The 24,268-nt window shown below is 40.2% G+C and overlaps 1 protein-coding gene across 1 annotated transcript in view; it reads left to right on the forward strand.

The window, feature by feature from the left end:
* LOC104270896 (alpha-N-acetylneuraminide alpha-2,8-sialyltransferase-like) overlaps positions 1-24,059 on the forward strand; it is a gene marked incomplete at its 5' end in the record, with an annotated part of 43,591 nt that extends 19,532 nt beyond the window's left edge. The window contains 2 exons of the mRNA XM_009865440.1: positions 17,677-17,786; positions 23,963-24,059. Of these exons, the coding sequence (XP_009863742.1) occupies positions 17,677-17,786; positions 23,963-24,059 (207 nt within the window). The remainder of the gene's footprint in view (positions 1-17,676; positions 17,787-23,962) is intronic.
* Positions 24,060-24,268: the final 209 nt, after the last annotated feature.

Here is a 24,268-nt window from a genome sequence, read left to right on the forward strand (position 1 = left end):
GCAATTTATGCCGTGCATTGGTATTCTTCCCACTGCTCTGGGACTTATCGGGAATCATTTGTGATAGTTTCAATTTGAATGGGGAAGAGGAACTTTAGTTTGAGGGAAGGAACAGAAAAATCGGTTACGATGGAGGCTGTATTGCAGCCTGTATGTTCTCTGGAGTTTGGAATCCCCACGGCCTGTGCTTGGAGTGCCATGGGAATCACACACAGAATCACACAGAATTGTTGAGGCTGGAAAAGACCTCTGAGATCATCAAGTCCAGCCTATGACCCAACACCATCACAACAGCTAGAAGGCTGCTTCCGGATCAGATCCCAAGCGTACATATGATGATGATTATTATTCCGTCTGCCATGCTTACTTAACATCTTCAGATATTTTGACACTTGCAGGTGCAAAGTGCTCTGTGTCATTATCTCCAGTGCAGAAGGCTTAAAGGCAGTAGGAACCCTTATGACACGACCTGGCCTCCTGAGTAAGTCAAGCTATAGGGTTGCCTCTGGTCATTTTGCAGTCGAGTACGGTAACAGTGCTTCAACTGCAGCATGGTCGTGCTACAAAGCTGTGGCTACAGTTCTACAGCACAATTACTGCTGCTGGATACAAACGACTGTATGACAGAGCATTTCTACCATACTCAGGTAATCAGTTCCAGTAACTGATTGTTACATCCAAAATGTATCTTTATTTCCACCATCCACAGAAGTATAAATGTGGGAATAGAACTGCTGACTTTGCCCATCAAACTGTGCAATACTAAAACACATCATTATAGCTTAAAACATTGATATTCAGAAAATTTGCTGCCTAGTTCTACAATACAGACGAGACATAAAATATATCACCTTACTGAGTCGTTGAAATGCAATGAACAATCAAAACAGAAATTAAATGTAACACACATCATGAGTGCAGTGCAAATACTGAGAAATGTTAGCCATTATCCTAAATTTGAAATTCACTGTAGAAAACATAGGTTTTTATGGAGAAAATATTTTAATTTCTATCCCCATGTCTCCTTGGGATGTTAACTGAATGACTGAGCTTTACTTCTGTGCTTTAGGTTCTTTAAAGCACTGCTCTGGCTGTGCAAATGGATATAAATTACAGCAGTGTTTAGAGACAATGAAAGGCAGGATCTCTTGGGGGACCAATCAGCTGTGTAGGATATTATCTCATTTGCTGCATCAACAATGAGAACCTGCTCTTCTGTTATGTTTATTGAAAAATCATTGCAATATTTTTTTCACTCATTTATGAAGGTGGTTGGTTTTGGTTAATTTTCATAATTTTCCCTATTTAATGCCTTTTCCTAGCCATTACAGTCTGTAATGGCCTTTTTGTCATTATACTCTGGCTTTATAGGCATGTGTGTGATCTATATGTATAACTGACACTGTTGTATCTACCAGCAAAATCTTTGCTGAAAACTCTCCATGTTACGGCTTCATATTTCTCCATATGTCTTATGCCCTTCTGAATAGGGATTAGATTTTTTTTATCGGACTAAGGTGTGAGCTTTTGCATTAGAGGCATGTCCATCATATCGACCAGATCTACAGGCTTCTGCTAAAACTTGTCTTTCTGCCTGTCTGCCTACATGTCCTCATTCTGGAGTACTTTCTTGTGCATTTTGGCAGAGAGAAAGGGAGAAATGATGGGTGCTGGCTGTCTAAAATCTTGCATCTTGCTACGTGGTGCTCTTGGAAAGAGTATCTCTTCTCTTGACTCACTATATGAAACTCTGTGGAGCTATTCCCTGGGCCACTCAGTGGCAAGAGGCAGAGAGGTGCTTGTGGGGAAGTTAACTGTACTGTGAGATCGTGGACGTGACTCTGCGATATTCGTGAGAGGTTTCTGGCAGGCGAGGCTGCAGCCCTGGGCAGAATGGCATTTTATGGGGCTTCTCTGTGCATGAGACGGTGATGGGAGCCACTGCAGCTGCTCTCTCTTGTTAACAACCCACGTGCTTATCAGGCAAGTGCACTTGCGATAAAAAGTCCTAAAGCAGGAGAGAATGACCAACTTCTGTAGTGATGGCACCATAGTGGGAGAATGTGACACTGGAGGTGAGTCTCGTTCGTAATACCTGAGGCTTGAGACGTCTGAGGAGGTGTTTCATCTCGACCCCTGGGTGACCTAGTAGAGTGCCTTCAGACTCTTACCATGAAGCATATGGACTTTGTTCTTATTCTGTTGTGGGATGAGATCTCTGGGTATGCAGCAAGCTTGTAGCTGTGTGTAGTCTCATTGTGTATCAATTACTGCAAGTTCAATGAAGCTGTAGCATTTTTTTGATGTAGTGAATTTGGATGTCTGAATTTTAAGCAGGAGTGGGAGAAGTGATTTAAACAAAATACTGTAGCCTGTGACCCACTGCTTTGCCAAATTTGATGTGAAAGACTTGCCCATTTTGAATTCTAATGTAGAATCATTGCTAATTTATCTTTAGCATGGTGCTCTAAAACAGCCTCCTCTTCACTTCACTGCAATATTTGGAGTGCAGTATCTGCCAGTCAGTTTTTTTCTACAAGTATGCCCTTCAGGCTTACCGAAACCTTGATGAAAATTTTCAGTGCTTCAGTGGAAGATTTGCAACTAGATTTTGTTGTGTACAAAAAATACAGGCCATTAATTCATTAATATCCATAAACTTGATTGTTTTTTCATGAAAGATAAATTTCACAGGTTTTCAAGTTTTTTGTACAAAACTTCAGTGAAACTCAGTAGTTTTGGTAAGGTTTCACTTTGGAATTTAACTCTGCAGTGAAGCAATGTGATTTTGAAGGGAAAGAAAATAAGATATTACATGTCTGAACTTCTATATGATAAGGTTAGTCCTTATTATCAGACTCTTTTTGGGCTGTTTTATGAAGTACTCTTACTCTGCTAGATGTCCAAAGGGCACCGATCTTGTGCTGGTCCTTCTCTTTATTTCCAAGTTGCCTTTCTCTCATCAAGTCTTTTACTCCAGTTCAAGAAGACACTTACCTTTCCTAGGTTTCTACCATACTCTCCACAAGAGGCCTCTGACTTAGTAGACTTTTTATGGGTATCCCAGCTATGCTAGCCTTGAGCACAGATGACAGCCCAACTGATTTTATTTCACACTAAACAAGTGGTACTAATCTGGGGGACAGGCATAGTTGATAACAGAGGTGAAGCTGGGTGGTATCAGCAATGTTTTTGGCAGGACACAGTGCAAAAGCCCTTCTCTTCACCTCCTCTTTTTCTTGCTTTTCGCCTCCTGCCCTCAAAACAAGGGCACTTTGGTAAAGCTGCGTCTCAGAAGCTACTCTTCTCAGTGTGACAGCATGAGACGGGTCAGAAGTGTGGCTTCCAAGTTCTGGTTTACAGGCTGGATTATGACCATTACAACTATTGTTCCATATGTGGTCGCAGGATGATAGTGCCACCACATATGCCATGGCCTCTCTACCCAGGTGCTCTTCTGCATTGGCCTGTTATGTTTAGGCAAATAGCTTCCTTATGCAGGTGGGGGCATGCAAAGGACTCCTGGTGCAGTTAAACGAGGTATAGCTTTCAGCTGTGTACCTTGGAGATGTCCCAGACAGATGAGCTTTATTCTGAGGGTTTTACATATAATAGGGCCAACTTATCTGTGCTGGTAGTAGAAGCAATGAAGGTAAATACCCAAATGTGCCATGCCTTGCTAAAGCAAAAGAGAAGCTGAGTAAAAAAAATGTAAACATGTAGACTATGTCAATTCAATGTAGAGCAAAAGAAGCTGAGTAAATAAGATGTGAACATGTAGCGTGTGGGAATCCAAGGTAGAGTCAAATTTATTCCTAGTGGGAAGAGAACAGATCTATGTTGAGGGGCATGAAAATGTAATTAGGAGTAGAAGATGATTGCTGTTAAAAAGAGTCTATTTAATCTACCTATTCTGTGCATATTCTGATATCATTACGCTCGTAGTTACTGGGAAAAAAGCACAGTATTATTGTTAACTTGGTCGTTACAGTGGAATGGTTTAATAGTCTTCTGTTTCCGGATATTACGAATGGCATGGTCAGGAGACCAGCACAAAAGTGGAACATCTGAGTGGTTTACTTGTGCGAAATATTTGCTAGTAATGATAAAATGTAAAATCAGAGAAGAGCCTAATCTGACTTTCTAATCACAGGTCATATTTTGAGAGGTTATATCCCTAGGAGAAAAAGCATCTTTTTACTTTAAGTGTGACATTTTTTAGCTGGATACAGTTGAGAAAGAATATAATGTGCAATGTCATTTTACAATCACTTTTTTTCTAAGTCTGCCCTTTAAAGGCTATCCAGACATGAGTGGAGAGCAACACCACTTGAATATCTCTCTTTAATTGACTGTCTGAGAGAGCTCTAAAAATAAACTTGGAGATACTGTGGGAAGATGAAACTAGAGGACACAGTTACATGCTTTATCAAAAGCCAGCACCCAGCTTGTGCTGTCTTTTTCCATGAGATTCCTCATGTGAATAAAGAAAGCTAAAGGAAAAGTTAGAACATTAAGTTTGGGGAGTATCAAAATCAGACAAGACAGTTCTGAAAGGGTGGAAGATCACGGCAGTTCTTGTATGACTTCTGTCTTTGTAAAAGGATGAAAACTGAAGCAGTACAATGAGTGTAAGTGCCAGAGTGGAGTGGTTTTCTGAGCCAGAGAAACAAATCTGGCAAAGATATGTGTTTAAAACTGCTGTATGGAAGCTACAGTAATCTGTCATGTTTGAATGTTAGTGTTACAATATCTCAGCTATCAAGTGCTGAAAATGGGTTCAGCATGGGGTTAATTAATGACCTGTTGTCCCTACTGGGGACCTAGGTGTTCTCCACTGATAAGCTCTAAGCCCTTCTCTATTTTACCACTGTCCTCTTCCAGCTCACAAGGCTCAAATATTTATAGTTAGGAAACTTCTCTCCCCAGCCTAGCCTTTGAAAGGGGCTGAAGCAGGCCCAAAAAACTAAGTGGAAGGAAAGCCCTCCAGACCTCCAGGAGCTTGCTAGTCTGTAGTACTTAGCACTCTGGGGAGTAATCAATCCAGTGCATTGTTGTTATGTTAATGGCTTCCTCCTAAGTGAGTCATCTTGACATTCATGAATTTGTCCTGGATTTGCTTTTGATTTGGGAATAGCGTTTAGTGAGAATAAAGTTAGTTTTATTTTAATAGAAAGATAAAGAATTATTTATTTGGTTTGACAATATCAAGGGGAAAAAAAAAAGAGAAAAGACGTCGAGGTGCTGGAGCACGTCCAGAGAAGGGCAACGAAGCTGGTGAGAGGTCTAGAGAATGCATCTTATGAGAGCAGCTGGGGGAACTTGGATTGTTTAGTCTGGAGAAGAGGAGGCTGAGGGGAGACTTTATTGCTCTCTGCAGCTACCTGAAAGGAGGTTGTAGTTAGGTGATTGTGGGTCTCTTCTCCAAAGTAACAAGCAATAGGACGAGAGGAAATGGGCTCAGGTTGCACTAGGGGAAGTTTAGATTGGACATTAGGAGATACTTCTTTTCTGAAAGAATGATGAAGCATTGGAACAGGCTGTCCAGGAAAGTGGTGGAGTCGCCATTCCTAGAGGGGTTCAAAAAACATGTAGAAGTGGCACTTCAGGATATGGTTTAGTAGTCATGTTGGTGTTGGGTTGACTGTTGGACTAGATGATGTTAGAGGTCTTTTCCAACCTTGATAATTCTGTGATTCTATGATTATGATGGCCACTGTGATTTCCGTGGTGTTTTGCTCAGCTGGCAGAAGAGAGATGCAGTTTATTAAAACTTTGGACATTGTCTTCTCCAAACTGCAGCCTTTAACAGAGGACTTTTTTTTTTTCTTCAATGTCTTCTTCACTCGATGACTGTAATCACACCTCTTAAGACGTCCATTATTCCTGTAATGCTTCCAAATTAAAACCGCGAACACAAGTCCGGCGCTTCCCGCTGGCGGAACGGAAATCACCGCGGGAGCGGGCGACGGGGTTGGAAGTGAGGCGGAGTTGTCCAGTCGAGGTTGCTGACCCGCCGGGAGCGGCGGCGGCGGGGCCGGGTCCCCAAGGTGCTGTCCACACCGAGACGGCCCCCCAAAATCCCCCTCAGAGCCTGCCCGAATGATGCACCGACACCGAAACACGTAAGACACGGCACATGTCGGCCAGTTTTTCAAGGCCGACCCTGCCTGGAGCAGGAAGTTGGACTAAGTTACTTGTACACCATGCTAAAAGCGAGGGGAGCACCAAGACGGGGAAAAAGGAGGTGCACCTTCACGTGAAATTAATTCCTTTCTGGTCTGCCTTTCAGTAGGCTTGCAGTTGCCTCAGTCTGCAGAATTTAACTGGACTTCTAGTTTTTGGATTCTGATGTCTGCACTGCACTGCTGAGACTTCAGTCTTAGGTTGGATTTGGTCTCTGAAGCCTAGCCTCTCGGTTTTGAAGTCCTGCTTTTTTTTTTTGAAGTCCTACTTTTGTGTAGGCTTGCAGTGAATGACACTTTTGGCTTGATATTTGGGGAATGTACCTCCTTATGTAAAGAACAACGCTTTCCCCCATTTTAATCTTGTGTTAGTAAGTGTTTCATAAGTGATATAAAAATGATGATTGCTTATTCCAAACGGTTTATGAGAAGTTATTCAGACAAGTTAATGAATTGCTTCCATGCCTCTATGTGAAAATACATTTTAAGGAGTTTTGTTTTCATTACCAGACAAAATAAGTAGCTTATGGAAACTTCATCAATTCTGTAACTATAACAGCTTTTCCCATCTGTCTCCCTGGATTTCTACACTTCTGTTTTCATAACCTTTAGACATGACGTTGAATGGCACTGCAGTTTCCTCTAATTGCTTCCTTGTTTGGTAAACATTCCTGATTAAACAATTTGGTAGTCACTCATTATATGGGAATCCTATTACGCTGCTAACCACTTCCTCTACTTTTCAGCAAGATCTTTTAACCTTGGCTGTGCATTTCTGCAGAAAGACTGCCCTGAAGATAGTTCTTTAGATGAAGACCTATACCCTTGCTTTACATACAGTCCTTAAAAATCTTTGTGTTATTTCCTTTGCATACTGTTATTTGCTTTTCAATTCTTATAGGTCACCTTTTCTTATGTCGTTAGGTACATGAGCCAACTCATATGCCATTCTAGGTTTGTGGATGAAGGATAGGCTAAAGATGTAAAATGTAAATTGATCCTGACCTGACCCAGATATAATGGCTCTTTGGAGCTGAGTACATTTATTGAGTCCTTAAACTATTTCTTATTTCTTTGTGTTTTTTATGTATTTGGCTTGGCTGTGTGCTGTGGTAGGGGGAAAAAAAATGATTGCTGACTTCTCCGGTTCATTGTTTCATCCAAGTCAGTAGTGCATGTAAGTGAACCCACTGCATGTATAAGATGATACAATATATTGCTTTTTTTAAATGTTTCTGGACAGGCCAGTATCATAAGGCTTTTTCATCCAAGCACTACCCACAAACTATTTTAAACATCCAGAAACAGCAGAGCCCTTAAAAGGCTTAGGCTGGCTAACCTTTCTCTGTGGTTCCCTTCGGTGTTTTTCTACGTTCACTTAATTGGGATCAGAAGAAATTGTTTCTTTCTTACCACAAGAATTTATAATTTTAAAACATGGAATTTTCAAAGTCTAACAGTTGTATTAAAATATTTAGCTAACTCCTCCTCATCTGTAAGTTAAGCTTTTTTAAGAGTCTTAATTTTTCTCATTAATAGAGAAGAAAAAAAATATGTCTGCAAGTATTAAAAAAGTCAACAGTGCTTCCATTCTGCCAGAAACCAATCTCAGTGTTTAAACTCTGCGCAAACTCTTAACTGCAAATTTCTTGGAGAGATCAATCCTTCCTAGTTGGCTTTGATGTCTTTTTAACTAGTGATTCTCAATAGATGTCACTGGTTCCTCTGAATGGTTTAGAGGTAAAGCAAAGGGAAAACGCATTTTTGATTAGCGGATCTTTTTGGTGTAGAAGCTTGGTGTTTAATATACTAGCTAAATGGAAGCGGATTGCGTTTAAGACAGCTTAAAAAATACAAGCCAAGGTGTTAAACTGCAGTGTCTTATCACATGATAACTAAATCCCTATTTTGGTGCCTGTATGAGTTGACTGATTTCCTTTGCTGCAGCTCCTTATTCATATCAGTGGGATCAGAGGCCCCTCTGGAATTCAGAGCCATTCCTTTGTTTTGAGTATTATTGTCTTTTATACAAGTAGAATTGGAAGCCCTTTATGTTTTTCATGAGCTGAGACCAACCTTATTTATTGCATATGCTGTCTGCTGCTGATAAGATTTTAGAGAACTTTGTGTCTGTATCGCTGGATGAGCTTTTTAGTAAATCAACCACATACATGCAGATGGGTCTCCTGACACCTTCGTCAGCATCCTCCTGCAGGCTGTCTTGCCTACCCCCACCTGTGTTCAGTGCAGGCTGCCGCTGTGTTTCCCAATTATTTGTATTCTGCTCACGCGACTGTAGAAACATTCATCCTGCATCAGTTCTACAGGGTTAGGATTGATCTTAAAATGCTTAGGAACTGTGTGTTTGATTGTGGCTTGGTCTCGACAGTAACCTCGCACGTATGTGAACCTGTGTTGAGAAACCCTTTTAAAGCTGGGAAAATAAATGAGTAGTACCTCTTACTGAACAATAGTCAGTCTTGCAAAATTTCCAAATATTTTCCTATTTTTGCTGACTGTGGGTTGGCCCACGCTCTCACAAGAGAATAATTCAACATGAGAATACATTGTCTAGTTATTGCTACACCAGGCATAATTTAGCAGACACCCTGCAATTTTCCCTGTTCTGTTTTGGTTTTAGCTTGTTACTGTTCTTCCATCCTGAAACTGCTGACGGGGAAAGTACAATCAGAGTTGGATGACTTTGTCAATGGGCCATCATATTACTTGTTTCCTGTCTACACTTCTCTACCTGGAAAATAATAGTAACTTCCTCAGCTAGGAAATTGTACGCTGCAACACAGGAGATGATAAATTAAAAAGTTTATACTGCGTTTTCCCAGGCCTGCAGAAATAACTCATTAGTCTCATCATAAAGTAACTACTCTTGTTGTTTAATAGACCTGAATGACATAAAAATGTAGTTTTTCATCCTGAAGAGATGATTTGTGCTTACTCTTGTTTCCAAGTAACATCTAGACAAAAGTAAAAAAAATTTCTGACTTAAGCTTAGAGCTTTGTATAAATGCAACAGTGGCGTACACAGTTTGATATACTTCACTTTTACTCTTCTGCTCAGCCCTGGAGCAGATTAAGAAAGGAACAGGGCAAAAGTGGGCAAACAGTTCAAAAGCAGCATTTGAAAGTCAGATCTCTAAGCCTAGAAGATAAGGAGTTGCTGCTAAGCATTCAGTGTAGTGCACTATTAGAGAACTACTGGAAGATCTGGTGTGTCTCTCTGCCATCAAGTGCAGAGAACCAGGAGGTGAAAGGCTCCCTGGTGGGTAAGGGCTGTAGGGTGGGAGTGTTTTAAGAATGAATCAACTGAAATCTAAGTTGAGAGGGTGTTGTGTACCCAGCTCTGGAGGTGCTGGTGAAGCAGAGAGGGGCTGAGAATCCCATACCATGGGGGTGTTTTGCTCGTCATGGGATCTGGTGGTGTCAGGTGGTCAGGTAAGAGGAAGGATTTGCTCAGTGTTTCTGTGACTGTTGGCAGAGTTCAGTGGTTCCACCTGTGAATTACAAAATGGTTTGTGTTGGAAGGGACCTTAAAAATCATCCAGTTCCAATCCCCCTGCCATGAGCAGGCACACCTCCCACTAGACCAGGTTACTCAAAGCCCCATTCAGACTGGCCTTGAACACTTCCAGGGAGGGAGCATCCACAGCTTCTCTGGGCAACCTGTTCCAGTGCTTCACCACTCTCACAGAAAATAATTTCTTCCTTATATCTAATACAAATCTACTGTCTTTTAGTTTGAAACTATTACCCCTTGTCCTATCACTACACTCACCAGTAAAGAGTCCCTCCTCTGCTTTCCTGCAGGCCACCCTGAAGTACTGATACCCTTCTTAACACACAGAATTTAAAAAGAAAAAAATGGAGTTATTCAAGTGTGTGAGAAGGTAGTTAGTGAAGACAACAGCGGCAGTTACTTACAAATTCTGGTCAGCCTGTTTCGTGAGGAAATGTACATTGGTTTTCTATTTTGTGCAGTTTGCATGGTACTAGGTTGCTCCATAGAACATCTAAATGCAGCTATTTGGAAGGAAGCTCAAGTCCTTGAGGCCTCCCTGTTGGAGAAATGTTGAAAGCTGTAGCATCTTCCAGAATAAGAGACACCCTCTCCAGCCACAGTAGGCTGAATTCATTTTTTAATTTAGTCACAGAATCATATAACTCTGAATAAAGTAAACTTTTCTTAATTAATTTTTAATTCATAATGAAAATATTTCCTTTTTGTAATTTTAAATTCAGTTTTGGGGTCTTAGTGCATTTCAGGCTGTGAAGTTTGGATCCATAAATCTTCCAGTACTTTGGATTTTCCCACCCATTATTATCTCTTTGACAGACATAGGAGATGTCCTTTCTTATTCCCAGAGCATTCATTGTTTAAAATACTGTTTATGATATACCATGAGTAGTCTTTTCTAAGATAAATGGTTACAATCTCCGAATGTGACTTCTTTTTATATATTTTTCTTGTCCCCCCATGATCCGCACACTCTGCTATCCTGGCTGTATGAAGGCTGATTCCATGGAATTAAATGCCACAGTAGCAATTTGAAATGTTCTTTTAATTCACAGCAAGCACTCACTTGCAGTGACTTCACGCTGGGTGGAAAGCTATTAGAGAGCACTCTGTTTTGAAGTTCCTACTTAAAGTACAGCTTGAACTGAAAGTGACTGCTAGCTAGTTCCTGGTACTACATGTTTTTTGTGAATGTGCAGGTGTGTTGCAAAGCGTTCTCACTTTTGTGTGCAGTTGCTCTGCAGTTCCTGTCCCATGTATCCTTTTGGATATAAGAGGGTTTCCTGCAGCTGCAGAGCGATGCACTTGGTCTCTAAAGTGATCTTCTGCAGTCCTGTGTCCCTGTATAATTATTTAATGAGATACTAACCTCATGAAAAGCAGTGTTGCCTGAAGTACGTATTTGTGAAGAACACAAAGTTTACACTAGCTTGAATGCTTAATTCAACTTCAATCCTTAATAAAGACGCTGCTGTCGTGACTGTGATGTGCTTGCATGGTACTACAGCTTGCCCCACATGGGCCACTTCTCTCTTCTCTAAGCAGTGAGCTTCAAGTTTCAAAATTTGTTAATTGGTGGTGATTTTGTTTGGCAAAGAAGCTGTTAAAATAAAGAAACTAAAGAAGGTAGCTGGAAGTTCCTTTTAAGATCTCTTTCTTATCTTCTAGAGGGATTTCATAGTCAATCACTGGCACAGTTTCTTCCTGTAATAATTGCTTTGCAGTCAAATATTGGGGTTTGGTAGTATCCAAGTGCAGAATTTGAAAAAACATTCTCACCTTATTTATTGATATTGATAATTAGCATATGCAAAGAAGCAGTGTGCTGCATACATGATCAGTCTGGCAGGGGCTCCATTCTGATCTGTCCCACAAAATGACTTTAAGTATGCTTATACCTATCCCTCTGCTTTGTGACAGCATTACCACAGAGCCAAGGTTTTTGGCTTACTTCTTGCTTAACATTTCACACGTTATTTCATGTATTAGTGGAGTATTGAGAATTTTGCACAAGTTACAGGTGACACACACATTGAGCAAGTTTCAGTGGAACATGCATTTTAATTCTGACAGATTTTCCAAATGCGAAATATAGCTTTCAACAGTTTAACTAATGTGCTTTTGTACTACAGCTTTGCATGAACACAAAACAATTTAGAAATTATATGGCATTCAGTAAATCTGCCAGTAAAGTATCAGTTCAGTTTCTTGATATTTTAAAATGCATTCATCTTCCAGCCCACAACATTTGCCCAAGATTTATGATACAGAAAAGATTTTCCCCCTTTCCAGCTCTCAGGCACTTTCATTCTAATCTGTGTTTCTTCTGTTTGTCTATACCAAAGTGAGTTCTAAATTATTGTTAAAATTTTACGTGCGTTTCAAATTTTGTACAGTTATTTCAATCAGTTACTACCAACAGGGACGCTAGGCTGAAAATATGTTCATGACATAAAATATCTGAGAGCTAGGGATTACTCCATGCAAGACCTTTTAAATAACAGTGCACCCATTTTAAAAAAAATCTTCCCGAAAAAGATGTCCATCTTTTATTTTTCAGGATTTTCATTTTTCACTAAAAAATGCACAACTCCAAACCCTAACCCTAAGCTTTTTTTTTTTTTTTTTTGTGAAAACAATTCTTTTCCTGAGAAAATAAGAATTAATCTCAAGGATAGAAAGAAGGACATCAGTGGTCTCCCTGTGGTTGCATAGTGTAGGAGGTGGGCTGATAAATCTTTTTCTTTCTCTATGATGTTCATTACCTTGCTGTCAATAATTACTCCTTGCTGTCAATAATTACTCCTGGCTTAGGGAAGGACTTAGAGTAGTTTAGACGAGAGGAGTGAGTGAGACACAGGGAACCACAGCCACCCTCCACATCCCCCCACAGAGAATACACAGTCCCTGACACTGATGTTTTTTTTTTGGAGCCAGTTGCCATCAAGCTGTTGTGTCTTGACAGCTCTGTAGGAGGAACAAAAGGCCCATCAGACCGAAGATGATTTATAAACAATGAAGAAGGAGCATTTGCCACCCTGCGTAAAAAACCAAGGCCACCTTACTTGTGGCTGATGCACAGAGAGCCATCCTTTAAAGTGTCAGCCACATCCTTATGCAGAGGTCCAAGAAATCATTTTATTAAGAGCAGAATTTGGCTTCTTGTTACCTCTCAGGGTTTTGCAGGCTCCTGTGGGAAAATCGGTAGAATGACATCCTTCTCGTCAGGATGCTGCCCTCTCAAAGGGAACAATAAAATCACAGCATCTCTTGCAAATTCAAAATTCTTATTTTAAAACCCATTTTATTCTAATTTATGCTCTCAGTGTTTTCAGTGTTTTCGACATCTTCAGCATTAAATCAGTTGCTGAATACTGTAATTTTTCCTGTTTTCCCAGAAAGAACTTGGTTGCTGATTAGAGTCTTTGGCAGGGTGTGGGCAAAAATTAATGCATTAACAACCTAACAATGAAATCAGAGTGAATTAGAGTAGCATTATCTAAAATAAATTATATTTTGTTAGTACTGTGTAATGTTCTTTTAACTGATGACAATGATTTATTTCTACTGAGATGAATGATGAAACTAATCAGTGAATTGCTGGATGGATGCTTTGTTAAATTAGTCCCATATTCAACTGGGAGTCTCTAATCTTTTGCTTTGTGTGCTTATTTGTCATTGAATTTGCAGGGGGATGCGCAGGTTCTTCTTTCCTTTATATGAATATGAACTAGAACATCTTCATTGATTATCACTGGAGTTTCATTGTTTTGAACCAATGAAGATGAGACAACGGGGCCTTTAAATCTTTGGTCTTGGTTGGAGATGCTTTTTAAAAACCACCTTACAAAATCCTTTAAAAAAAAATTTGAAACTTAATTTTAAAGGCAGTTCATCCCACTTATTTCCAATCTGCAAGGCAGTTTTAGTTAACAGTATTTGCAAAATTCTGTGGTAATGATTGCTTAAAAATGGGGATGAGTTGGTAATTTATTTTACATTTGCTCTATTACACTAGATGAACTAATGCTGTGCTGTGCTTCTAGTCCACCCACAAGACTCTGGCTGTACATTAAAATTTTATGAATGAAGAAAATAACAAATGTGATGATAATAAAAATAACAGAGTTTTGGGAAGCTAATATTAATGGAAATGCTTTTGTTACATCTCTGCAGTCCAAAGCCAGCATTTGTTAGGCCAGCTTACAATTCTAAGGAGAAAAACAACTGAGCTTTTTGTGAGCATTTAGCATAATTGACAGCTGGGTCCCCATAATGTGAGAATTTATATGCTGTTAACTATGAACTGACAATTTGCCTAGCGAATAATTACACTGTGGGATGTAAAGAAGGAAATCATGAGAATGTTTTTCTAAGTCCTGTGAAATAAATTTTGCTGGTAATCCTAGAAGCGAACTTGGTTTTACTATACAGTATTATCTCCAAATAGCACCACTGCATTAAAAATATAACACTCTTGATTGAAAATTGCCTCCTAGTGAAATTACAATGCCCGATTCTATCTTACAAAAAAGTAAACGCAGTCTAGTTCTGCATCAATTTGTAGCATTCTTATAACTCTTTAACCCTAAAATGACTTTCAAAAAATCAGAAGGCAGATCACTCACAACATGATGATAGCATAAGATCACTTGATGTGAGGAAACAAAACATTATTGGAGTCCATCCTAGATGTTTTTTACCCTTTAAAATGACTCCAGATTGTGATGATTAGTTAAAGATTAAATTTCAGCTTAAATCCGCATCGCATACCCTGGCAAGCCAGCAGTAGGAGCAGCTAGAGGATGTAGAGAAACATCTTGAAAGCCCAGTAGTGGTGTGGAAAGCTGGTAACAAGCTGAGTAATTCTACTGTGTGTTAGGGCTGGAACTAACTTTTAGTTAATTGTGTTGCAGTTTTGCTTCAGATGTTTGCACCTCCTGTTTTGGGCAGCCCAAAGGAGGGAATAAGCTGGATTTTTGTGGGAAGCGGCAGAACGAAGTCCTCAGCATTTTAGCTTTGAAGAACCCTGAAGTGCCTTTATCTGTGCTGTCTGTCCCATGAGCATCCGTTGGATGTGGAGGGTGGTGTGCCATCGCACTAGACCTGCAGCAGGTTGGGTGTGCTGCTGCTAGATTACAGGATGGTGATTTCCTAATAATTTCAAAGTCCAGGAGCCTGTTCCTTTGAAAGAGGGAAAAGAGAAATGCCTTTTTGTAGAGGGAAAAAGGAGACATATCTTTTGTAGTTGCTTATGGGCGACACTTGAGTTTAAGACTTGAGTTTAAGTATAATTTGTGGATGACCAGGCAGTTTGTTTATGCAAAGATGCTCAGGGCAGAGTTCCCCAAATGCCCCTGGAGTCTCAGCGATAATACAGATCAGTGGTTTAAATGGCTGAAGAAGAGTCAAGTGCAAGATAACAAATGCACTTTTCTCCCAGGTCATCCTAAGCAATTGCTCTTCATTAAGCAGCTGAAATTCCACCAAGCATCAGAGACGTTTAATCCTTAGGCCTTTACAACCCTCTTGCCCCACCTTATTACAGTACTGGAACTAAGTCTTCTGCCAAACATCTGTAGAAATTTTATAAGTATGGTCTTCTGGAAGATGCATCTGTTGAACATTTTAAGCTAAAAGGTGGCCTGTAGACTCTGTCTGATGTCTGTGCCATGTCCTCAGTTTTCAGTACTTTTGTAGGCTCTCATGGACGTGGTGGTTTTTCACAGACAATTATGTTCAGCCAGGTTTTGCTTCTATGCCCAGAGAGCAAATGGATTTCTTTGCAGGTTAAGCAGAGTGACAACCACCATGGTGATTTTATCTGCCACTTCTACTTTCATTTGTGTTGTTCAAATCACCCTGCCAATCCTGATCTCATTCCTTTGACTCCCTGAAGGGTGAGAATTTCAAGGTTTCACATGCTTTCGGAAACCCAAGTGTATATGCAAATGGCAACTAATATTGTCAGCCTTGAGTATAAAAGGATGTAAGGACAGCAAGACATCACAAGCAGTATCAAAGACTGTTTGCAACTCACAGAATTTCAAAATGTTTAGTAACTCCTAAATGTTTATTTTCAGAGTTTAAAGCCACAGGATTTATGTGACAGTGTACACAATGCTTAAAAGCAAGAGTTAATGGCTGCTGCCTTTATCTGTGGTTTGTCACAGCCTTGCCTTTGTATAACTAGCTGTCTTGGAAGAAGCTTTATGTATCTTGAATAAGAAAGGTTATAAAACATATCTCTCTGCATTTCCTGTGATTCCCATCCTCCCCACCCCCCTTTTACTGAGTATATGAGCTCTCATTTGGTCATGGTCACCTCAGAGATAAGATGTTTGAATTGCAAGATATGCTCTTCATTCAATAACTCTGCAAATTAAAAAATGTTCTTGCAAAGGCAGATGTAGGACAAGAATGCAGTTGCATATTTAGTATTGCTCCACCATCCTGTTGCTGGATTCCTAACAGTGGCGTGGGCTCAGGAAACTAAAGTTAGTTTTTCTGCTTTAACGTATCTTAATCCAGAGTTAGGATAAGGAAGATGTTTTACTGGGTTTCATTAGAAAGCAGGTTGTGGCTTTATCCTAGCTGAATGGCATCTAGTTTGCTGATAAAAGAAGATATAGCAAATAAATGTAAGGAAGAAAAGAAATGAGACATTAGAAATAAGCCCTAACAAATACAGAGTTTGTGATGTAACACTGGGTCTGTTTCCTGGACCCTGTACAGCGTCGCAATGCCAGCTGAATTTGATGCAGTGTTAGATGTTGCTCTGTACATGTAAGTGAGGACAAATGCTGTCACTGTTCTACCTTGTCCTCCAGGAGAGAATTGTTTTGCAATGCTGCATCCTGTCGCCGTGGCATTTGCATTCTCAGAGACATGTGCAGCAGCTCCTGTCTCTGTTGCAGAGTCAGGCTTTGACAGGTTCAATAAATAAAAAATCCCTGCACAATGTTTTGCATGAGGAGAATATTAACTCCTGTGTTGTAGACAAATACCATTCTATAACTAAATCACAGTGCTTTGAATTCACATGTCTTTTCACCAACTTTGTTTTTTTCTTTCTTTTTTAAAATATGCTGGGCTGCCTTGATGCACTTTGTGCTGTTTAAATGACTGTCCTGACATCACTAAAGATGAATGACTTGGGGTTGACAGGAAGATGTCCCACCCATAGTTTTGAGTTTCTCTGTAATGAAGAAGACTTTACAGATATTAATTATTTCTGTGTTTGGTGCATAGCATGACAATTTGACCTTGTGCTTTAATGTGCTTCTAAGCAACTACAAGATCTCCTTAGTTAAAATGATCCCTTTCTAATTTTAGTTTATACTGTGTCTGGGCAGCTGAGTGTTTAAGAAGCTCTGTCAAGCTCTAAATATCTTTGCCTAAGGCTTTGGAGTGACCCATTGCAGCGACACAACTGTGGAGGGAGCCAGGGCACCTCCTGATTCCCAGTGCCCTTCTGTCTTCACCTTGTTCCATCCTTCCTTCCTTCCTTTCTTCCCCACAGCTGTCTTTTGTATATCAGCTCAGGAAGGTCACTTTCAAAGATTTTTGGTTTGTCTTTTTTTTGTTCTTCTTTTTCTTTCTCCTGTTTGTCTTTTTCCCCTGTGACCTTGCAGCTTGGCTAGAAGACGCACACTGACTGCCTGGCTTGGTCAGTATCTGGATCAGGACTTTAGGCAGTTTTGGTCTTGCAGAAGTGTTACTATCTTCTGTATCACATTTGTTACGTTCTGATTTGGGGAGTGGGGATAAGACCTTTCCTACATCTACTTACCAGCTAATTTCTGTACCTTTGTTTTTTTGTTTTTTTTTTTGGCTCCTAATTCTCCCTTTTCTTTGATCACTTTAAGCCCTGCCAGCTCCCTGGGTTTTCCAGGAGCGGCTGCTACAAAGATGTGTGTGTTCTCCTCTGTAAAACCAGTCCTTGTTTTGTGTTGCTAGGCTACTCCCTTCCAGCTGCCACTGAAGAAATGCTCCGTGGTGGGAAACGGTGGGATCCTGAAAAAGAGCGGCTGCGGCAAACAAATAGATCAAGCGGATTTTGTCATGCGGTAAGACAGAAACCTCAATGACACATTGTCTCTCCCTCCCCCTGCTAAGTCTTGGACTTTTCAGGGCTATTCAGTTGCAATTAATGAATTTTAATTTGCCTCATTCCCCCCACCTTTGCAGGATGCTTTACACAAGTAATTTGGGTAAAACTGTGAGGGAGAGGCAGAAAAGATAATTTTGACGGGCTTCTGCAAATGGATGTGTAGTGTGGGGGCAAGCTGCAGATGGATGGGTTAACGTTGTGACAGATTGTGCAATGTCACAGAGAAGTGCTGAAGAACTGCTTTTCTCTTTAATTATGCAATCTTAGGCAGCGTCTCATCCTCCACTGCGCTTTGTCCTCTCCAACTCTAAAAGCCACCACATACAACTCATAGGACTCAAGATGAGTAGGTATGGGGCAACTGATGGGGCAAGGCTTAAGTGATAAGTTGGAACAAGCTAAAATGATCCTCTGTTTTTCTTCCCTCGAGACTGATTTCTGGCTGAGGAAAAGCCAAACCTCTTTTCTTGATGCAGGTTTTTTGGGATTCCTCACATTTCCTTTCCCTCCAGGCTTCCTGAATTTGTAAGAACCTGTCAGGAGGGATGTTGAACCAGTTACTGCTTTTGTGATTGAATTTGGCACTTTCTAGGTCTTCATTCTTTAAGGAAGAAAGACAGAAATTAGTTCCTCCCTGTTAAACATGGAGAAGAAAAACATCATGAGGGAGAAACTGGAGGAATGCTCCCAGTGAGAAATGGAGTTTCTTTGGGCTTTGAGATGGATGCATAATGAACACCCACTTTAGCAAGTCTCTTCACTAGATCCTGATGGCTTATTATAAAGACATGCAAATTTACTGCAAACCAAACAGTATCACTGTAATTTCTGGTTTGCATCTTAAAGACCAAAAATGCCTTCAGTGTAAAGGCAAAGAAATACAACAAACTAAAGGCAAAAGGAAACGTGTACTCAGAGCATTCCCAGGAGAGAAGATGTAAGGCACAGGGGGAGCAAAGCAGTGTGCTGATTGCCATTACTGCAAAACTCCTTAGGTGTTCCACAGACTAAATTTAAGAACCTGCAGGGTATATACCGTGGTAATATTATCTAGATGCAATGGGAAATTGAAATGCTGTAGGAGCAATCAGTTATAGAAACAATAGAAACTATTCTTTAGAAAACAGCAGGTCTTGTAGCTTGATCAGAAAATTCCATTTCTCTCTCCAGGGAGGGTAAAGCAGCCATTATCCGTACAGAATTTATTTTGAATTGGAAATAAGTGATAGGGAGAATCCCACAAAAATCCCAGTGGCCTGCAGACTCTATTGTATTAGTGATGTGCACTCACATCTATGGAAAACGTTTCAGTTCTTTTGGGTTAGAAACTAATACACCACTGGGACAAAATATTTTTATCGCAGGTGGGAGACAGCATTTAGTTGATCTTTTTAAAATCTGATTTCTATAATCTGAGAGTTGAGAGACAAAGAACACAATAGGGACTTGCATAATGTCTTCCATTTTTTTAAAAAAGAAATTTGTGTAATACCTTTAAAGTATTTCTGTGGCATGAAATATCTTTAAAGTATTTGCACAGTGTGAAATGTCATGCCAGGTTTGGCACTTGTTCTTTTCTTCCATTCACATGGTTTTTGATTTCGCCTGTGTGTATTTCCATAAGCTCTGTCATATGATTGCAGCCATCTTCTCTGATATATTATAATCACTAAGGTTAATTAATGAGTTTAAACTCATCTTGTTGCTGAGCATCTTCTACAAACACAGTTGTATCAACATAGAGATTAAAAGAGCAGCAGTTCTCAGGCCCTAAGGCAGAGCACGCTGCATCTGCATTGAAAACGATGCACAGCATATGATCTATTTGTTTTGATAGTGTGGTTATAATAGGCTCTTCTTTTGATACCTGGCTCGTTTTCAAGATTCTAATCCTTGTTTCTCAGGAAAAAAAAATTTTTTGCCCCTCCCTGCTAATGCTTATTTTAAGAGAGAAGTGTTGGTTACTAAACCCTAAGCAATGCTTTTGTCTGTATTTCGACAGAAGAGACATGTTTTCTTGGTGTTAGATTTTGAAGAAATACTTATACATCTCATGATTCTCCCTTTCCCCCAACTATACCCTGTGGCTCTGCTGTGATTTCTACTCTACATCTCCCAGGGAGAAAGTTTCTCTCTGTAAAATAGCAGGGGATTGCAAAGAGTTCTCTGAGCTGTTTGCTGGTGATTTCATTTGAAAACCAATGGTAACTTGTCACCATTTCAAGTTGACTAGTGACTGTCCTAGTTGAGGGAGGCCAAGCTATCTTTTAATCATTCTGTGCCATGCCATCTAGCCATACCAGCACGGGTGGAGCTGGGGAGGTTAAATATGGGGGCACTTGGGGGTTCGTAGACAAGCCCAGAGAAATGGGGCTTTCAGTTACCTTATGTAATTACTGTCTTGACATTAGCCAAGGTACCATAAAGGAATAAAAATGAATGTTTGCAACTACAGATTAAATTCATATTAGTCCCTATTATTTAGCATATGTGCATATATAACATTCTAAAATAGATAGATAGTCCTGTAGCATCTACGAAAAGCACATGCATCAGCCAAGTTGCCTGGATTCTCTGCACTTGCGGGATTCTGACTTCTGTCTGGGCCAAACCCAGAAGAGCCAATTTTGCCCATTGTCGATTGAAGGATCCCTCTTGTTTTACCCTTGTGGCTCTTTCTGCCTATTGGAAGGTCTCATGTGTGAAAAAGGCACATATGGACCACTGTGCCTGTTGATTTTTTTGCCCTCCTAAAGGCTGGATCTAAGTCATGTTGCTCTACTGTATGGAAGACCAATATGTTCCACTCTTCCATTTAGGCTTATGTCAAAAATGCTGGCCTGAAACCTTGTCCTTGTACTTCATCCTTTCCTGCAGATTCATGTATTTACTCCTCAGTTCCAGAAGCAAGACTAAGATAATTAAAAAGCAGTTTCTTAAGATGGGTCATTTCTTGGTGTGTTCCTCACCTGCATGACACTCAGCACTCTGCTGACCTGTTCAAGAAAATAATCTGAAACACCAAGAAGTTTCTGTCAACCACTGATTTTTTGCACTTTCCTCTGGATACTCAAGCCATTTAATAATATTTCATGCAGAACAAGGTGGGAATGAGACTTACTGATGAAAAGAATTAGGTGTATTTAAATAATGCCCCTGGGACTGGCTTGTGAAAGAAGTTTCATTACTGAGATGTTAAGATGACAAAAACTAGGAAGATCTTGGTCCTTTATAGTACTTCTAAATAAACTTCAACAGAAGTGGCTTCTTAAAAGCTTGCCCTATGGGTTTGTGTTTATTCAAATCAGAGAGCATTAAATTGTTGTTTGCTGGAGGTCATTTATGCCATGTCTTTGGTCTGAGGCAAATCACCTATATACCTTGCTTCACAAATATTTGTTTGACCTGCCTTTGAAAACTGCTACTGGGAGGATTTCTACAACCTCTCCAAATAGTGTTAATCTGATTAATTTGTATCCTACTCAGTACAGGTGCATGAAGCAATCTGTTGCTACCTGTCTGTCTCTGTCTCTGTCTCTGTCTCTGTCTCTATCTGTCTGTCTGTCTGTCTGTCTATCTATCTATCTATCATCTAGCTATCTGTCTATCTGTCTACCTACCTACCTACCTGTTGATCTACCTATTTATCATTTTATTATGTAAATATTTATTGATTTTTAAGGTTTTATCATTCTTTATGTCTGGGGCTGAAACTTACGCTATGCTTCCAGTTTCTTCTTCTCAATGATTGTATTTTTGGAAACCTCTTATTTTGATTCCTTTTTTTCTGGCTTCTTTTTAAGTTGTCTCGCTTCTCTTAAATTGTGGGAGACCGAACTGGAAGCTGCTTCCTAACTGAGATGTTAGTACATTGTGCATAACTTTAACAAATATGCTCATGAAAAAGAGAAAACATTTCTGGAAATTTTATTTTTATTGGTGAATTTGATTGAATTCATCCACGTTCCACATAGGCAGGTCTTTGCTGTCCTTCTCCTTGGCATTTCCTGATGATGTGAATTTAAGAATATGGTTTTGAGAGCTGATATGTGTATGCAAATACATGCAGATACAGCACTACTGTGGCTTTTTGCTTAGGGAATGTGGAATGTTTTGTATTAACAAAAATTGCAGAGTATGCTACGTGCGCACTAGTGCCCTCTCTGGGCACTGACATTGCACAAAACCGTCATACGTGGAGGTGAAGCTGGGAATTAGTGCAGCCTCCTTTGCTGCACTCCGCTGTTGGAAGCGCCTGGATCCTTTCTCCAAACACTGCAGATGTTGGTGAAAATGCTGACGGAGGCAGTGACTGCTGTGGGAGCAAGGGCTTTCCTTGCCACAAGACTGATTTTTCCCAGCGCGGCAGAAGCGTTTGGCAGCCTGTGCTGCAAGAGCCCAACAGCTTCTGCAGCAGCCCCTGGAAACTGCCCTAAAAATTGGAACTATATCTCGCTTCCCCAGCTCCCACCTCTCAGTAGTGTGGGAAGTGGGCCTCTGAATTATTAAGATAAAAAAATCGGATAAGCAGCTCATCGGTGGTGGATTCAAGGGTTTCGTGACTGAAGCCGGCTGCCTGGAGGACGCACGTGGAAGAAATGGAGCACTGCAGAGAGTTTAATGGAGGAGACAGTGAAAAAAATGACGTAGCTCTTCACAAGCATAAGATGCGCGGCAAAGGAACACGTGTCTTGCTGGTACCGGGAGGAGAAGTCATGAACGTGAAACAGCTCCTCTCTGTGCCTCTGCCTGCCCTCTTCCAGTGCTGAGGCCTCATCCTCCAAAAGGGTGGTTCTCTACAGAGCTTAAAGCAACCAGAGGCTGCTTGACCCCTCTTCTTCAGGATCAGCATTTGCTCAGCCCACGTTCTCACGGGGAGCAGGAGGAGGGAGGAGTTGACGTCTGAGCGTGCCCCTGGCCTTCCTTTGCCTTGTGCAGCCCCTCTGTGTGCTGTGCTTTTCCAGTGTGCTGCAGAAAAACAATGAAACCAGCAGATGCAAATGGGGATGTCTCGATTTGATGGTTGCACCTGAAGACTGGAGGGCAAATTTGGTTATGGAAGAGCCCAAACGTTTTATTTGTTTCAAAAAAATACAACACAAGAAAATCCCAAAACCCAACAACATAGAAACCGAAAGGCCTTTTTTGGAAAAAAAAAAATCCAAATTCTACTTGTCTCTGAGAATGCCTTTTCAGCATTAAAAATATTGCTCATATCTTTAAATCTGGACAAATTTGAAATAAAAAATGTTTTGACACAATTTTTGGCGTAATACCTGTGTATTGGGTAGAAGTCTCGTGACTGTAGTATTTGGACCACTGCATAGGTTTGGATACTGTTTGAAGGTATTTTCATCTTTATCTACTGCACCTTCCTTCTTCTCCTAGGTCTTTACTACAGAGCATTTAGGACTGTTCATTGTCTACCAAGTTCCTCTCTACTTCTGTTTTTTTGATTCTTGGCTCTGTGCTTTCCAAAATAAATTTGCTCAGTTGCTCTCACTTTAGTAAATGATCATCCTGCCCACCGGACCAAGACAGTAATCAGAACTGAGATGCATGTATTGAAATTGCCACTAAATTTTTTTCTCTGTGTTTTCTTGGTAAATTCTGCATGCTGAAGATACCTCACAGTGTAATATTAAAAATGCTGATTGCCAGTTGTTTGCAAGACATATAATGCTTATAGTACCACAGAGTAGTAGCTGTCTGGAACCTGATACTGGTAAATGAGACAGAACAGAGTGAAAACCTTTAAAAGAGTTTAGGGGGAAAAAAAGTCTTTGCTATAGATAATAACAGCCTCTTCCACAACCTTTTAGCCTCTTGGAAATGTGAAGCCTCTGTCTTTGTTTTTGATTAGTAGTTACATATGATCATTTCTGCAAAAGGTTTTATTTCTACATTTCCCCACAATCTCATGTAAAAATGTCCTATTGTGCTTATAGGTAGGGAACATTTGTAGCTTGGTCTGGTATTTATACAGCACTTTCACATTTTCTGACAGCTAGTTTTTTTATTTAAAAAAATAAAAATCAACAGATTTGCAGACTTGCAGATTAAAAAAGACTGAGGTTGAAGCCTGTCAATCGTGAATGTAATTTAAAGTCTTAAATGTTTTTCTGTGCACAGGTGCAACCTTCCTCCTCTATCCAGTGAATACAGCAAGGACGTTGGATTGAAAACCCAGCTGGTGACTGCAAATCCCAGTATAATTCAGAAAAGGTAGAGAGCATGTTGTTCCTTCTCTGCTTGGAAGAAACAAAAAGATATTAGTAGGTATAGCAGATAATAGATACTAGTGCATCGGAGTTACGTTCTTAACAATCTTTTGATCCTGGAAAAGTGTATGGAAAAGATATGATAGGTAGCGGCTTGGTGTTAGGTGAGAAATTTCAAGACTAAACCTCATATCCTTTCCCTATAAGTAGGGAAACT

Source organism: Apaloderma vittatum, unplaced genomic scaffold, assembly GCF_000703405.1.
Source record: "Apaloderma vittatum isolate BGI_N311 unplaced genomic scaffold, ASM70340v1 scaffold4400, whole genome shotgun sequence".
Lineage (NCBI taxonomy): Eukaryota > Metazoa > Chordata > Aves > Trogoniformes > Trogonidae > Apaloderma > Apaloderma vittatum.